Below are 17014 nucleotides of genomic sequence, written 5' to 3' on the forward strand. Positions count from 1 at the left end.
TAGACTTCAGTGTGGAAACAAATGTGTAGTTCGATAGGGTTTAAACTATGTAAACATTATTAAGTAATGTCAAGTCAGTGGAGAAAAGTCAGTAAAATTATGCTTGCAGTTTAATATGCTGTGTATTATATGGTTTTCAGTTCAGCATTCCCATTTGTTTGGTGTTATTTTTTCTTTCAGGAGAAAGCTTTGCAGAATTCAGATCTGCAGGAACTGATGATGGTTTCACTGATTTTAAAACAGCCGATAGTGTATCACCACTAGAGCCACCGACAAAAGACAAAACTTTTCCACCATCCTTCCCCTCAGGAACTATACAACAGAAACAACAAGCACAAGTGAAAAACCCTCTGAACTTAGCAGACCTAGATATGTTTTCCTCAGTTAATTGCAGCAGCGAGAAACCATTGTCTTTTTCAGCTGCATTTAGCACATCAAAATCAGTTTCTACACCACAGTCAACAGGTTCTGCTGCTACTACGACAGCACTGGCATCAACAAAAACTTCTAGTTTGGCTGATGATTTTGGAGAATTCAGCCTTTTTGGGGAATATGCTGGTCTAGCACCTGCTGGGGAGCAGGATGACTTTGCAGATTTTATGGCTTTCAGTAATAGCTCTATTTCATCTGAGCAAAAGCCAGATGACAAATATGATGCCCTTAAAGAGGAAGCCAGTCCTGTTCCTCTAACCAGCAACATGGGCAGCACAGTGAAGGGTGGACAAAACTCGACTGCTGCGTCTACCAAGTACGATGTCTTCAGACAACTTTCTCTGGAAGGGTCTGGACTAGGTGTTGAAGACCTAAAAGATAACACTCCTTCAGGAAAAAGTGATGATGATTTTGCTGACTTCCACTCCAGTAAATTTTCATCCATAAACTCGGACAAATCCCTGGGAGAGAAAGCAGTGGCTTTCAGACACACCAAAGAAGACTCTGCATCAGTGAAGTCCTTGGATCTCCCTTCCATTGGTGGCAGCAGTGTTGGCAAGGAGGACTCTGAAGATGCACTCTCTGTTCAGTTTGACATGAAATTGGCTGATGTGGGAGGAGATCTTAAGCATGTCATGTCTGATAGCTCTTTGGATTTACCAACAGTTAGTGGCCAGCATCCTCCTGCTGCAGGTGAGGAATTGGTGAGATTGCTCTGGTGATGGTGTTGTAGATTTCAAAGATGATTCTGCGGGTGTTGATTTACATGAGTAAGGCTCTGGCCCTTTATCTTTATGAATCTCTAATAATCAACCTCTTTATTGCCAGTCTCCTTAAAGCAGTGTTAAATTTGATTCTATGGATACTTGATACGGATACTATGGCTACTGTGGAACTTAGATTGGGTAGCTAAGATATTTTCATTTTTGAAATCTAGCACCAGCTTGGTGTTAGAGGCACATAAAAAGTCACTGCTAAGTGAACCTCACATTGCCAGAAATTTGATAAAGACTTTTGCAGTGCCAGCAGTGTTCCTTCATTTCTGTGAGTAAAATCAGTGTTTCCCTCTCCTTTTTTCTTCTCTTGGGCATACACAGCAACTGCCAGTATAGTATTCTGTTTGATTTACAGAAATTAACTCTTGTTAGGTCAAGAAAGTAAAAATTTCTAACCACTTGTAGTGCAGTTTGCCACACCCTTTTAAGAGAAGAAGAGGGAAAGAGTTTATATATGAATGTTCTGTATGTCAGGGCCTGGCAAAGAGGAGGGTGTGTGTTGTCAGTGGAATCCAGGAGCTGTTTTCAGTGTTAACTCTATTACTGGAAATATTAAGTTGTAACAAATCTGTAGATGCTAGGATAGGGTAACTGCTAACTTTCTGATAAAATGTTTGAAAACATCTTATTAGGGAGCCCTCTTTAAATTCTGTGTAGATTTACATGTAGCAATTTACTCTCTAGTTCAACTTCTGTCATAAAAACTAGATTCCCAAGTGTCCTGGTTTTTCTTTTGTTTTGTTTTTTGATATGTATATAGAAAGATAAACCTATTTTGTGGCCTTTTAATAATGAGAAATATCTCAGTATCACTGTATTATTCTAGAAAATGTATTATGCATATGAAGGATTTGGTTTTGTCTAACTAGGGGGGACACGTGAGACACTTCCAAGTTTACAGATTCAGGCAGAAATTGTAAAATCCTATAGCTTTTGCATATGTCAAATTGGCAAGTGGGAAAACAAAATTGCATCCATCCTTTGGTTATGGAAATGTTGTAGGAATTCCTAAACAGGGTGCTGAATCAGGAGCAAGTTAGCAGAGACATTGCATGTTTCATGTTGCTACTTGCTAAGGTGTTTTTCAAATGCAGTGGGCGGTCTGAAGAGCTCCTGTGCCCTTGACTGTCTACTTTCTTTCTTTTTTTTTTTTTTTTGTACTTTTCCTCAGAAATTTTCTAATTTTTTTGCTGCTGTTTGTTTGATCGAGTGATTGTGGGTTTGTTTTTTTTTTGTATGAGTTGCTTGAACCACAACAGTTGGTTGCAAAGTGCTCTGTTTTCTGAACAATATTGGATTTTTATTTAAAAATCTCATAACATGTATACTGGCCTTTTGGACTCTGAAGTTATTAATTAGAAACTATTTTTCTGAAAGTGAATCTATATTCTTTCACAGTGCCAAGCTAGATGTCTTTATGAAATGAGTCTAATCCGGGTTTGGGGTGTCTTTTTTTTTCCCTCATTTTATTTGGAGGTTGGTTTTTTTGACCAAGCTTGTTCTTACTGACCTGTTAAAATAATCTTCTGTGCTCATGTTCTTTTATGTATGTTTGGAACACCCCCAGCTTGGAGCCTGTAATGTTCAAGCTAACTCTCTTCAGTTGGAGGATATTCTTAAAAGCAGATTGTTTCCTCCCATTGATCTGTAAACCTCCTGTCAGAAAGGAGCAGTATCCCTTTAGAGCGGTTGTTAAAAGGGGTTGATGTCTGACCAATGCGCTATATTGCTGTTGTGCAAAATTGCTGCATAAATGTATTGTAGAGGGTAAATGGCAAGGACTTATTCAAAGTAATGTAGTTTTATTTTATCCTCATGTTCACCACAGTATCTCTTGCTCTCTTAGTTTGAGGGTTAAAGGTACTTCTTGTTGGAGAAATAAGAAGTGAGCTGATGAAGAGAAAATAAAACCTGGTAGATTGCTATCTGTGGACCTTAATCCTGTTTAGAAGCCCTAACTTAACTCTGAAGGGGATACTGTCTCTTTTAACTCTTGCTATAATTCTTTGTATGGAAGGTAGATAATACTGATAACATTGCCTGATTTCTCTGCATATTATTACATTTAACCCTTTGAGCACTTGCTGCATATAATTTCAACTAGGCTGCTTTTTCCCCCTGACTAAATTTAATCTGTGGCACTGAAGCATCTTGACGTGCAGTCATTAAAATCATATGGTTTTATTGGCAGCGAGAGCTAACCCTCATCTGTGACATTTTCAAAGGGTTAGCAAGACTTCTGTAGCTACCTACCTACCTATCTGTAAAGTACCTCTTCTTTGACATTGAAAATCTTTGTATTTAATTAGCATTCTTTTTTTTTTTTTGGCTGCTTTTCTGATGTCTTTTTTTCGATTTAGACATTTTCTGTGTGAATGTGCCTTCGAATTTGCTTTAGTATATTCCTCTGCAAATACTGATCTGCATGCTTATTCTGATGACTTCTTTTCCAGCTCTTCTGTATCACTCTCTTTTGTGATCTGTAAGTCTTGTGTTAATAAATAATTCTTTGGCATATTTTGAAAGTGTGGGGATGTGTGTAATTTGTACTTTTTCAGGGTTAGACCAAAGAAATACCTGGCTGATACCAAGTTTAAAGCAATAGTATCCTGAGACTAGAGGGTTTTCCCATTTTGTTTTGTTTCGTCAAACACTTGTCTCCTAAGAAAGTATTGGTACATTTTAGCCTTTGTTTCTTATAATTCCATTAATGTAAGTTTTTAACATGGCATTGGATTGAAATATAACTTTAAAAACTTAAACAAGAGTAAACCTTACACTACTTTACATGATAGGGAGAAAGAACATTTATTGCAGTTTCTTCTCTTGAAGAAACTGATCATATTTTATTGTAGAGAATCTGTCTCTACTAGGCATTACATTGAAGAGAAGAGAAGGGGAAGGTGGGGAAAAAGACCTAAGAGTTGAGTGTTGTGGAAAGAGTTAACTCTAACTATCTAGTTATCTAATAACTAGTTATTAGATATATATCATCAAATAATATTGAAATGGACTTCTGAGCACAGTAAATGTAAACTGTATTTAAATTGATAATCTGCATAATGGAAAGTGTTCTGTATTAATAGCAGGAAGTCTTCAGGATGGAATTTGATTTGAGTTTGAAATTGGGTACTCAGCCGGGCGCGGTGGCTCACACCTGTAATACCAGCACTTTGGGAGGCCAAGGTGGGTGGATTGCTTGAGACTGGTAGTTCATGACCAGCCTAGGCAACATGGCAAAACCCCATCTTTACCAAAAAATACAAAAATTAGCCGGGCACGGTGGTGGGCTCCTGTAGTTCTAGCTACTCAGGAGGCTAAAGTGTGAGGATCAGTTGATCCTGGGAGGTAGAGGCTGCAGTGAGCTGTGATCACATCACTGCACTCCAGCCAGGGTGACAGAGCAAGACCTAGTCTCAAAGAAAGAAAAATTGGGTACTCCATCCTCTAATTGCAGAGCATGTTAGGTTTGCAGTTATGTGTTCTGTATGATGAAGCAACCCTCAGCCTTTTTTTTTACTCATAGTACATAAAGCAAATTCTTAAAACATGCTACTTTAGGGGGTGTGTCTAACAAAGTAAGGTTTGAACCATTCTTATTTTTAAGAAAACATTTTCTAGAAGGACCAGTGAAATGTGGCAACAAGCGTAGGCCAAACATGGAAAATATTTTCTCCATTTTAGAGTATGGTAACAGTAAAAAAAAAAAAACCTTGAGAATATTACTGTTTTTCAGGTTAGAAACCCCAAAGCAATAAAATCCCTGGAAAAAGGGGATATTTCCATGGTTTACATTTTGTATTCTTATGTTTTGAGGCTTTAATTCTTTGTTCTTTTTTAGAATTTGAGGAAGGAAGGAAATTAAATCACTGAAGATGAAGACTTTTTTTTTTTTTTTTTTTGAGACTGAGTTTCATTCTTGTTGCCCAGGCTGGAGTGCAATGTCATGATCTCGGCTCACTGCAACCTCTGCCTCCCAAGTTCAAGTGATTCTCCTGCCTCGGCCTTCTGAGTAGCTGGGATTACAGGCACATGCCAACACACCCAGCTAATTTTGTATTTTTAGTAGAGATGGGTTTCTCCATGTTGGTCAGGCTGGCCTCGAACTCCTGACCTCAGGTAATCCGCCCGCCTTGGCCTCCCAAAGTGCTGGGATTACAGGTGTGAGCCACTGCACCCGTTTTTTTTGTTTTGTTTTGTTTTGTTTTTGGTTTTTTTGTTTTTTAAGACAGAGTTTCCCTCTTGTCACCCAGGCTGGAGTGCAATGGCTCGATCTTGGACCTCGGCTCACTGCAACCTCTGCCTCTGAGGTTCAAGTGACTCTCCTGCCTCAGCCTCCCAAGTAACTGGGATTCCAGGTGCCTGCTACCACGCCCAGCTAATTTTTGTATTTTTAGTAGAAATGGGGTTTCACCATGTTGACCAGGCTGGTGTCAAACTCCTGACCTCAGGTGATCCACCTGCCTCGGCCTCCCAAAGTAGTCGGATTACAGGTGTGAGCCACTGCACCCGGCCTAGAAGAAGATGAGGATTTTGAATAGGACTCCTAAGAGATCACTTGTAGTGTCTTAAATATGCCATTTAAGAAAGAAAAGTTGCATATAGAGGTTTAGGTTAACTCTGAGAAAAGCCAGGCCTGCCATTCAAAATACAGCATTTTCCAGAGCATACTGCTTTAAAAAGTTGAATAATACTTGGTTTCAAAAACCTTGTGTAAATGCATTGTATTTTATTTATGATATGTGCTCCTAACAAATTTGAAAGAAAGAGATCTTAGTGTAGCTTCTATCTAGTGATAACGCCAGCTGCCCTTTATTTTGGATTTTCCCGTGCTATTTATAAAACCAATCTCTTGATGGCTTTGGCTGAGGAATTTCTTTGTCAATGGAATTCTGTAATGCTAGATTGGTCCATGTAGGACTGCTTTATTTTAACTCTTTTCTGCGTTTATCTGAGCAGGCTGCAGAAAATGACTGAATGTAACTGTGTGTAAAGCATACATTCACAAATTGAGTAATGAATATTTCCAAAGTAACATTACTTTTTAGGGAGGTAGTTTTAATATAATGTAATGACTTAAACTTCTTTTGCAAAAAAGACTTGAAGAATTCTATGCTATAGGTTTAAACAAACAAACAAAATACTGTTTTGTTTACCCTGATGCCAAGTAACATATGGTTAGTGCTTCACTTCATGTATCAGTGCCTGAGAAAGTATACCTATGTATCTGTTGTTCTGTAGTCACTCTGTTGTTCACATCAGAATCCCTGCTGATTTTTAGAAGTAGCAAATGACGGCCGGGCACAGTGGCTCATGCCTGTAATCCCAGCACTTTGGGAGGCGAAGGCGGGCGGATCACCTGAGGTCAGGAGTTGGAGACCAGCCTGGCCAACATGGTGAAACCCCATCTCTACTAAAAATACAAAAATTAGCCGGGTGTGGTGGCTCGTGCCTATAATCCCAGCTACTCGCGGGGCTGAGGCACGAGAATTGCTCGAACCTGTGAGGTGGAGGTTGCAGTGAGCCGAGATTGCACCACTCACACTGCAGCCTAGGTGACAGAGCGAGACTCCGTCTCAAAAAAAAAAAAAAAAGCAAATGAACATGAAGGGAACACTGGCAATATCAAAAAACCTGTGCTAAATCCTAAACTAATGCAGAGAACCAAAAGGCCTCAATTGCACTTCCTGTCTTCTGTGTTCATTTGGTGTCTTTTTGATGAGATTTTTACTGATGACCAGGGACAGTCCCACTGTGTATCCTGACACCATTCCTTGGCCTTCTGTCTTCCTCTAACTTAAAATATCCACAGGATTTCCAGTTTTCTTTTTTGAACTTAAAACACTAACACAGAAATCCAAAGGTGCTTATAGATAGTGTGGATATAATTTATACCATAGAGTTGTGTGAATCAGTACAAATGAAGAACAGGAAATCTTCATACAGATTAGAAAACACTGGAAGGCAATTAAACAGCAGCATTTTTCAGCCTGTCACTTATACTGCGATCACTTTCATTCCTGTTTTCTTCAGTGTTTGAGACTTATAGGACACAGACCAGGTTTTTTAGTTAATAGAGAATATGAATATGACTGATCTCATAGGCAGATCAAAGATAGAATAGGAACTAAGGGAGATTAGGGCCCAGGGTAGAGAGAAACTGAAATGTACAAGTATTTTACGGTTTGCTTTGATAAATGAAGTTTAGATTACATCAGTACTGTAAATTAAAATATATTTCTTAGTCCAATGAACATTTTTATTGCTATATAAAATGAGAATAGTGGAATTTGCACATATATCTCCTTTCTTCTTTCTCCAGACTCCTTCAAAAGCCAGTAACTCTTCCTCACCTGGGCATATACTTACAGCTTTAGCAAATGTCCCTGGGAATGAGCTTGGCCGTCTGTGTCCTGTAGTAGCAGCCAACATTCTTTGTTCCAAAAAATACCCTGTTTTCATGTACAACATCCATTCAAAAGAGATTTGAATAGAGGTTATGGAAGAGACTGATAGGGTTACTTGCCAGCATAAGCAAGAAATATGTGTTTTGATTTGAGATCCACGATGGAAAACAGATCGTATACATTTATTTCTTTGGCCTTTGTAATAGGACATCCCTGATTGCAAACAGATGTATGCATTAAAACAACAATTTGGCATATTATCTGTATGCAAATGCAGTCAGCCTAGCACAGCCTAGGAGTTTCGCAGCAGAACTGGAAATACAGTAGTGATTTTCTGTTCATTTTATTGCATTCATTCTCCATTTTCTTTTTCCTTTTTCTCTTGCAATTTTCAGAATTTGGCTATGAAATTGAAAACCCATCTATACTAGCTTCAGTGATTACAAACTAAAATGTGGGTTATTCCACATCATTTTTTCTATCACTTATGTTGTAGATCTTACATAATCTTTAATATTTTTAAGACCATTATACAATAATACCTATAACTGGACTGCTTAGAAATGTAGAACTATTAACAGGGGAAATGAAGAATTTTCTTACTTTAAGCTACCTTCAATGAACTGATGTACCACATTTTTCTTAGTAAATGGTTTACATATATTTGCTATGCCAGAACATACTCCCCTGTAATTATATTGTTTATAAATTCTAAGTTTAGGGGCACGGTGTTCTGTCTCACATTCCTTATGTACCATCAGTACTTGTGTTCAAATGAATTACACTTTACGAAATTACTTTTTCACACTATAATAGCCAACAAATAAGCAAAAGTAAATTTAAAACTCAATTTTGAGGCTTGATTTTAGTGACTCTTGCATATTTACTCTTCATTTTAAGTATAAAATATTTCTTTTTAAGTCTTTCATTTGCTTTCCTAGTCTTTCATTTAGTCTTTTCTGGGAGTTGCTCCAAAAGGCAAGATGTTACAGGCGTATCATTTTTAATAAAAATAAGATTTCCTGAAATTTTTAAAATGCTTAAAAATGCCTCAGCTTAGGCAATCCCTTATTCCCTGTAATGCCTTTTACCTGATTATATGAGTCATTTTAGTTTTTTTAAAAAAAGACATTTTCTTGTTGCATAATTGCACAGAAAGATATTTTTATTACCATAGTAATATCTTGATTGCAGTGTTTGAACTGGAGCTAACTTTTCATTAAATTTGTCATTTGCTTCTAGGGAAATTGTCTCCTTTTTTTGAGACAGAGTCTCAAACTGTTGCCAGGCTGGAATGCAGTGGCGCCATCTTGGCTTACTGCAATCTCCGATTCCCTGATTCAAGAGATTCTCCTGCCTCACCCTCCCGGGTAGCTGGAATTACAGGTGCGTGCCACCACGCCCAGCTAATTATAATTATTATTATTATTATTTTTTTTTTGGGACGGAGTTTCGCTCTTGTTGCCCAGGCTGGAGTGCAATGGCGTGATCTCGGCTCACCGCAACCTCCGCCTCCCGGGTTCAAGTGATTCTCCTACCTCAGCGTCCTGAGTAGCCGGAATTACAGGCATGCACCATCATGCACAGCTAATTTTGTATTTTTAGTAGAGACAGGGTTTCTCCATGTTGGTCAGGCTGGTCTCGAACTCCTAAACTCTGGTGATTCACCTGCCCTAGCCTCCCAAAGTGCTGGGATTACAGGTGTGAGCCACGATGCCCGGCCTGCTAACCTTTTAATAGGAAAGATTCTGGAAGCAATTCCTAATATAGTTTCCCAAAACGCTTTTGTAGGGCCTAGTAATAAAAATATCTGTATTATGAAACATTTTTCTGAATGTATCTCTCCAAGAATAGTCCTGTATTTAACTGCATCACCCCCGATTGAATTTCATCTCATTTGAGTCTGGACACCTTCTGGTCCCTTTAAATCATGGGGAAAAAAACGAAAACAAAAAATCACTACAGCAAAAGACCAAGAAAGCTTTGGGCTAAAGGCTTTTCCATTCATTCTAAACTATAAATTTTTCACCTGAGGCCAGGCACAATCGCTCACGCCTGTAATTCCAGCACTTTGGGAGGCCGAGACGGGCGGATCACCTGAGGTCAGGAGTTCAAGACCAGCCTGGCCAACATGGTGACACCCCCGTCTCTACTCAAAATACAAAAACTAGCTGGGCGTGGTGGCGGGTGCCTGTAATCCCAACTAATTGGGAGGCTGAGACAGGAGAATCGCTTGAACCCAGGAGGCAGAGGTTGTAGTGAGCCGAGATCGCGCCATTGCACTCCAGGCTGGGTGACAAGAGTGAAACTCCATCTCAAAAAATCAATTAAAAAAAAAAACCACTTTTCACCTGAATCGTTTTTTCCTTCTGTTTTATAAACCGCATTTGAAGGGTACCATTGCACCACAGAATTTTCAAACGTGCCATCGTTCTGTGAAAGTTGTTTGCTTTTTGCTGATTGTTTTTTTGTACGACTAGTGTTTTTTGTTTTTATTGTTAACTTAGTACCCCTTTCCTAACAGCTCAAAGAAAGAGAGATTTGGATTATACCATTAGAAGAGCTATGGAAATGTCAGGAGCCTCTTACCCCTCATAAATTATGCAGTATTGCTGTGAATGAAAGAGAAGAATGACTCCATGTCGGTTCACTTATTGACTTAGTTCTGAAAATCTAGGTCATAAAACTTTTGAGCACTTTCCTTGTAAATCACATATGTGGTTGTCAGAGGGAGAGTCTCGTATTTGGCCTTCTTGCCTTATGTACAGTGACTACAATGAAACTAAATGCATATCAACCCACTTCTCCACACCAGCCTAATTCAGTCTCGGCTGGTTTTGCTTTTTGAAAATGAGCAAGAAAATTTTCTCCAAGTAACACCACTAAAATGCTGAGTTGACTTTTCATTTTTGCTTTGAAATTCCACTGTAGGCCCTAAAGCAGCAATTAACTGTCAAGTTGAGGCTGGTGGCACCTATGCTGAGCAGACACTAGCTATTATGTATTGCTCACCAAGCACCAACCTGGCCTTTTACACACATGCTCATGGTTGATGGTCATAACACAGTCCTTCCAAGTACGTGGTCTTCTCCTCATTTTACTGATAAGCAAACTCAGGTTCAGAAATGTTCAATCATTTGCCTAGTGTCATACAAATAGTAGGCAGCAGAGTTGAACTCAGGTCTTTCCAAATCAAAAACCTACATTCTTTATGCTGTTTTATGCTACCTCTTAAATTATTTAACTGTATATTAAGAATGCTTTGTAAAATCAGTCGTCTGCCCCGGCAGTTCTTTTTCTTCTTTCCTTTTTTTTTTAAATGGGGAGTAGATACATAGTTGAAGGAAAAAGTGGAGCCCAACAGGACCTAGATCTTTTTATTGTATTTTTTAAGGGCTAAAGTAGATCAGATTGATTTTCTTTCCTCATACTTCATCACAGCAATATGACGTCCAATTTGACCAAAATAACAACTAGGTAAGTAATTGCTTGATTAAAATCTCATATTTGGCATTGCCTGAGACAGAAATCCTAATAATTACTAATATTATGACAGAAACCCTAATAATTGATTAAAAGTTAGATGACATTATTTTCATGTTAGTTTTGAGAAACTGTCAACTTTTAATTATTTTGCCATGTGCATTTCACATGACCATGTTTTAAAGGCACATTTTCCAACAAAGTCAAGATAAAGGGAGACATGTTTTAGGCAAGGAATATCAGTATATTTTTAAGTTGATAAGGGAACAATTTATTAAATGACCCTAATCTTAAACAGTGTATACATTGGTAGATGAACCTCCTATCTTTTTTTAGTAATTTTTATAGCCAAAGAAAATGGTTCTTGGTAACTAAATGTAAATGCCAACTCAAGGCTAATGTGGGTTTTTTTAAGATCAGATTTTACAGCCCAACTCTTTTAATTTTAGTACAAACTCTAAATTTAGCTAATTTCAACATAGTATAAAACTAATCAAATATGCTAGGCATTTTGCTTCTACAGAGTTTAGGGCATTTTGCCTAAATTGCTTGCCTCTAATTGTGGGGTCTTATTTCCCTTTCAGATATAGAGGACTTAAAATATGCTGCTTTTGGAAGCTACAGTAGCAATTTTGCAGTGAGCACACTTACAAGCTATGACTGGTCAGACAGGGATGATGCAACTCAGGGCAGAAAACTCTCTCCATTTGTCCTCTCAGCAGGAAGTGGATCCCCCTCAGCCACCTCAATTCTTCAAAAGAAAGAGACTTCATTTGGCAGCTCTGAAAATATCACCATGACATCTCTCTCCAAAGTAACGACCTTTGCAAGTGAAGATGCTCTTCCAGAGACTACCTTCCCAGCTTTTGCCAGTTTTAAAGACACGATTCCTCAGACTGGTGAGCAAAAGGAATATGAAAACAGAGACTATAAAGATTTCACAAGACAGGACCTGCCTACGGCTGAACGGAGCCAGGAGGCCACGTGTCCCAGCCCAGCGTCCAGTGGCGCCTCTCAAGAAACCCCCAACGAATGTTCAGATGACTTTGGAGAGTTTCAAAGTGAAAAGCCCAAAATCAGCAAATTTGACTTCTTAGTAGCCACTTCACAAAGCAAAATGAAATCCAGTGAAGAAATGATCAAAAGTGAGCTGGCAACCTTTGACCTTTCTGTTCAAGGTGAGTAGCTTCCAAGGTAGATTTTACTATTGTGGTTTTTTTCCACTGAGATGTTAGATGTTCTTAAGAATAAAATGTTGCTCCCTGGTTTAGCAGGAAATAGATTTTTCTAATCTTTGAAATCAGGGTCAATTACAGATAGCTATAATAAAGATTTCTCTGAGACTGGAGTCAAAATCAGCATCCCTCAGATAACTGCTTTATGGGCTAAAAACAAGCACAGCATGCAGGTATTGCTCATTAGCTCATTTGGTTAGAGGTGTGCTGTGTTAAAAGAGCCAGATAAATGGATTGGAGCCACTTGTAGGCACATTAGCTCCGCTTATGTTCCCTGGGCACAGATAATGTCTTTTAATCCAAAGGTTGCAGTGTAGGGGCCGGGGATCTGCATCCAGCCTGCATATCACATTGACCCACACAAAAGATTTTTAAGTACGAAGTAATTGCCAGTATTTAAAAGACATGAGATTTCCCAATCTGGATTTCCAACTTTTCTTGAGAAGTCATAATATCTGGCACTAGTAGGTCTGCACTCCCATATGTTGACAAGCAGCTGGAGCCGAAGAGCACCGCTCCCTGTAGGTGGGTCATTCTTTCTCTCCTGCTATAATCCCCACCGCTTCCTGTCTCAGCGGACCTACTTAAGTTATTCACTTTATTTGCCTGGTCTCTGAAGGCATTTGAGTTTGCCTCTTCTGCTTTAATCTCATCCTGACAGGAGGGGTCGTTGATTTCAGCTGGATTGAGAGCCTGTGAAGGAACTCGGTTACAAATCCATAACAAATGACTGGAAAAGCCACACAACTCTTACATACTGATATTTAGAAAGGTGCTTTTGTTCTCCACTCCATTGATTCTGCACTGAGCATTATGGAAGACTTGTGATAGATCAGAGAAGAGTCATGTTGAAAACGAAACGCAGGGAAACCAGGCAAGAGAGAACAGTAGAAAGGATTTAACATGTAGCTTCCCAGAAAGAATGAATGAGGAATGTGTTTGTGAATGCTTCATGACATAAGCATCTGAAGAAGAGGGTCGTGGGCTGGGTGCGGTGGCTCACACCTGTAATCTCAACACTTTGGGAGGTGGAGGCAGGCAGATAACTTGAGGTCAGGAGTTCAAGACCAGCCTGGCCAACACAGTGAAACCGTGTATCTACTAAAAATACAAAAATTAGCCAGGCATGACGGTGCGCACCTGTAGTCCCAGCTACTCAGGAGGCTGAAGCAGGAGAATTGCTTGAACCCAGGAGGCGGAGGTTGCACTGAGCCGAGATCACACCACCGTACTCCAGTCTGAGCGACAGAGCAAGACTCTGTCTCAAAAAAAAAAAAAAAAAAAAGAAGAGGGTTATGGTAGCGAGGAAGAGCCTCTGCCTGAACTAAGGTAAGTAGCCAAAACCTTTGACTATATTATCCCCTTCTCCCAGGATCACACAAGAGGAGTTTGAGCCTCGGTGATAAAGAAATAAGCCGTTCTTCTCCTTCTCCGGCTTTGGAGCAGCCTTTCAGAGACCGTTCCAATACTCTGAATGAGAAGCCCGCCCTGCCCGTCATCCGAGACAAGTACAAAGACCTGACGGGAGAGGTGGAGGTGAGAGGAGAGCTTTCTACAGGGGGTGGGTAACAGACCAGCAAGCACACAGGGCCCCAACAAAGAATGCTGTCAGCTTTCACTTGGGGAAAATGAGGGGCAGAAAGACACAAAGCACCAGACATAAACTATGTGATTAAAGTGAGGCAAGGGTAACATTAGCCCTGGGTAAAAACATTTCCCAGGTGTGGCACCCACTGAAACTAGTCAGTGACCCTAAAACCAAAACTATTCATGGGACTTCACAAGGATGGCAGTGTTTGTATAATTCTTCTTGAGCACTTAGACTTTATTGTCTTCATGAAACCTCAACGTAGAGGAGACAGGGAAAATATTCTGAATTTTTTATTTCTGTCTGCTGCATCTTAGTGCCACGCTATGTTCCTCCTATGGTCAACACACTTAACTTCCCACCTTTCCCTACTCCTTGTTACATGTGCACATGGGCCACGTCCTCACGCACAGCCACACAGCGTTATAACTGGGGAGTGGAAAGCCAGTGGCTTGATAGCAGTTTCTGTACCAGATAGCTACATGCTGAGTGCCTTCGAAGAAAAGCTTACACTGTTACTGATGGAACAAATGAGGCAACACTCACAGGGGGAAGCTGCTGGAAAGCATGTCCCTTAGACTCACAGGTCCTGTGCTCAGAAGTTACATTTATTAGTAATTTAACATAGTTATTAGTGAGTTCAAAAAGATAAACTGCAGCTGGGCATGGTGGCTCATGCCTGTAATCTCAGCACTTTGGAAGACCAAGTCGGGCAGATCACTTGAGCTCAGGAGTTCGAGACCAGCCTGAGCAACATGGTGAAACCCCACCTCTACCAAAAATACAAAAATTAGCCTCACGTGGTGGTGTGTGCCTATAGTCCCAGCTGCTCTGGAGACTGAGGTGGGAGGATTGCTTGCGTCCAGTGCAGTGAGCAGAAATCATGCCACTGCACTTCAGCCTGGGCAACAGAGCAAGACCCTATCTCAACAAAAACAAAAACAAAAAGAAAACATAAACTGCTTGAACTAGAGTGATTGTAATAAAAAGGAAAGTCCTCCAAGCTCTTTGAATTGACAGAGTCATCATTAGAAGATTCCAGGTTTGCGTGTTTAACCCAGTTCTTTTTAACAAATTCACAGGAAAATGAGAGATATGCATATGAATGGCAGAGATGCCTGGGGAGTGCCCTGAATGTGAGTATGTCACCTTCACGTTCACACATATGTGAGTGCTCTCTTGTGCCTTTTTGCCTTCTTGGTTCATTTGAATTGACAGAGGCAAACTTCAGGAGAGCCTTACTTGGATGTCCCTGGGCAAAGTGTAACTCTGTGGAAGTCATGCATCTTAGGTGAGGCTTCTTTCACACTTACAATAGCAGACTGGCTCATGTGTCAGTCATCCCCTCATCTGTCACTGTGTTTAAGAAATAACAAAGTGATTTCATTAACTCTGACTAAATCAAAATAATATTTAAGCTAAAGAACCTGTCTTGGCCGGGTGCGGTGGCTCAACACCTATAATCCCAGCACTTTGGGAGGCCAAGGCGGGCGGATCACGAGGTCAGGAGTTTGAGACCAGCCTGACCAACATGGTGAAACCCTGTCTCTACTAAAAATGCAAAAATTAGCCAGACGTGGTGGCACGTGCCTGTAATCTCAGCTACTCAGGAAACTGAGGCAGGAGAATCACTTGAACCCGGGAGTCAGGGGTTCAGTGAGCCAAGATCTTGCCACTGCACTCCAACCTGTGATACAGAGCGAGACTCCGCCTCAAAACAAAATAAAACAAAACAAAAGGAAAAAAACATATTTTCTCTTCTAAAGAAATGGAGGATTGTTTCTTCAAGGATAAAATGAGATTTCTTCACACCTCCTGGCTTTTCGGTTGGGTTTTCTACTAATAGTAAATTGATTTGCAATGACTTTTCTCAGTTATGTAAGGTGATGTGATTTCATTTCTTGTAGGTCATTAAGAAGGCAAATGATACCTTAAATGGAATCAGCAGTAGTTCTGTTTGCACAGAAGTAATTCAGTCAGCTCAAGGCATGGAATATTTATTAGGTATGTTCTTTCATATTTACTATTGAAAATGATGGCACTTTGCATTATTTTCCATTTTCCCTTTAATTATTTTAAGCTAGATCTCTCAAGTTACGTATGACTTCAGTAAGAAGCATCTGCATTTGTGGGTAAGACACTCAAGCTACAGGTAGTAAACTATTGGACTTAAGTCTCTATGGCTAAGTTTCCTCATCCTTGTTATATACGTAATAGCAAAAATGTAAAATTATATCTGTGTTACTGGTTTATCAAAGAATCTGAACTACTGATGCAGTAAAATAAAATCATCTTGTCTCCCATCAGTTCCTTACCATACTCTATATTCTTTCTCTCGACCGCTTAATGACACCACAGAGTCCTTAACCTCCTGGCCATCTGCAGCAGTTCGATGTGTCAGTCCAACGTGAAAGTGTAGTCTCTGTCCACTTTGGTGTTCCTCCCTTCCCCAAGCTCAGGCTTGGCCCGTGGCCAGAGCCACACACACTGGACCCTAATCTTTTTCAAATCTTTGCTCAAATGTCAGCTTCTGAGTGAAATCTTTCCTAGCATACATCTCTCCAAAGAGTATCCTCTCTCCCTACCCCGGCACTTCCCATCCCATTTTCTCCTGGATTTTCTCCTTAACCCTATTACCTTTAATTTCTTACATATGTTACTTATTATTCTTTTCTTTTCTTTTCTGTTTTAAGACAGGGTCACACTCTGTCACCCAGGTTGGAGTGTAGTGATGTGATTATGACTCACTGCAGCATCCACCTCCCAGGCACAAGCAATCCTCCTACCTCAGCTTCCCAAGTAGCTGGAACCACAGGTGCACGCCACCACGCGCCTAGCCAATTTTTGTAGTTTTTGTAGAGACAGGTTTCCGCCATGTTGCCCAAGCTGGTCTCGAACTCCTGAGCTCAAGCGACCCACCCACCTTGGGCTCCCGAAGTGCTGGGATCACAGGCGTGAGCCACTGCGCCTAGCTACTTGTTGTTTTTACTCTGTCTCCCTTCACTAGAATGAACCTCCAAGAAGGCAAGGATTTTGGTCTGTTTTTTTCACTGGTGTGTCCCCAACACTTAATCTAGTGTCTTGCACATAGTT

The 17014-nt window shown here is 40.1% G+C and overlaps 1 protein-coding gene across 38 annotated transcripts in view; it reads left to right on the forward strand.

Moving 5' to 3' along the window:
* The window catches only part of SYNRG (synergin gamma), an 89511-nt gene that overhangs the window by 53649 nt on the left and 18848 nt on the right, over nucleotides 1-17014 (forward strand). For 17 of the 38 annotated variants that reach the window (XM_054456858.2, XM_054456864.2, XM_063655496.1 and 14 more), the window contains 5 exons: nucleotides 181-1125; nucleotides 11683-12276; nucleotides 13706-13869; nucleotides 15004-15057; nucleotides 15829-15925. In XM_054456858.2, coding sequence (XP_054312833.2) covers nucleotides 181-1125; nucleotides 11683-12276; nucleotides 13706-13869; nucleotides 15004-15057; nucleotides 15829-15925 — 1854 coding nt within the window. The remainder of the gene's footprint in view (nucleotides 1-180; nucleotides 1126-11682; nucleotides 12277-13705; nucleotides 13870-15003; nucleotides 15058-15828; nucleotides 15926-17014) is intronic. The other 21 variants (XM_054456862.2, XM_063655474.1, XM_063655487.1 and 18 more) reach the window with 2 other exon arrangements.

This window comes from Pongo pygmaeus, chromosome 19, assembly GCF_028885625.2.
Source record: "Pongo pygmaeus isolate AG05252 chromosome 19, NHGRI_mPonPyg2-v2.0_pri, whole genome shotgun sequence".
Lineage (NCBI taxonomy): Eukaryota > Metazoa > Chordata > Mammalia > Primates > Hominidae > Pongo > Pongo pygmaeus.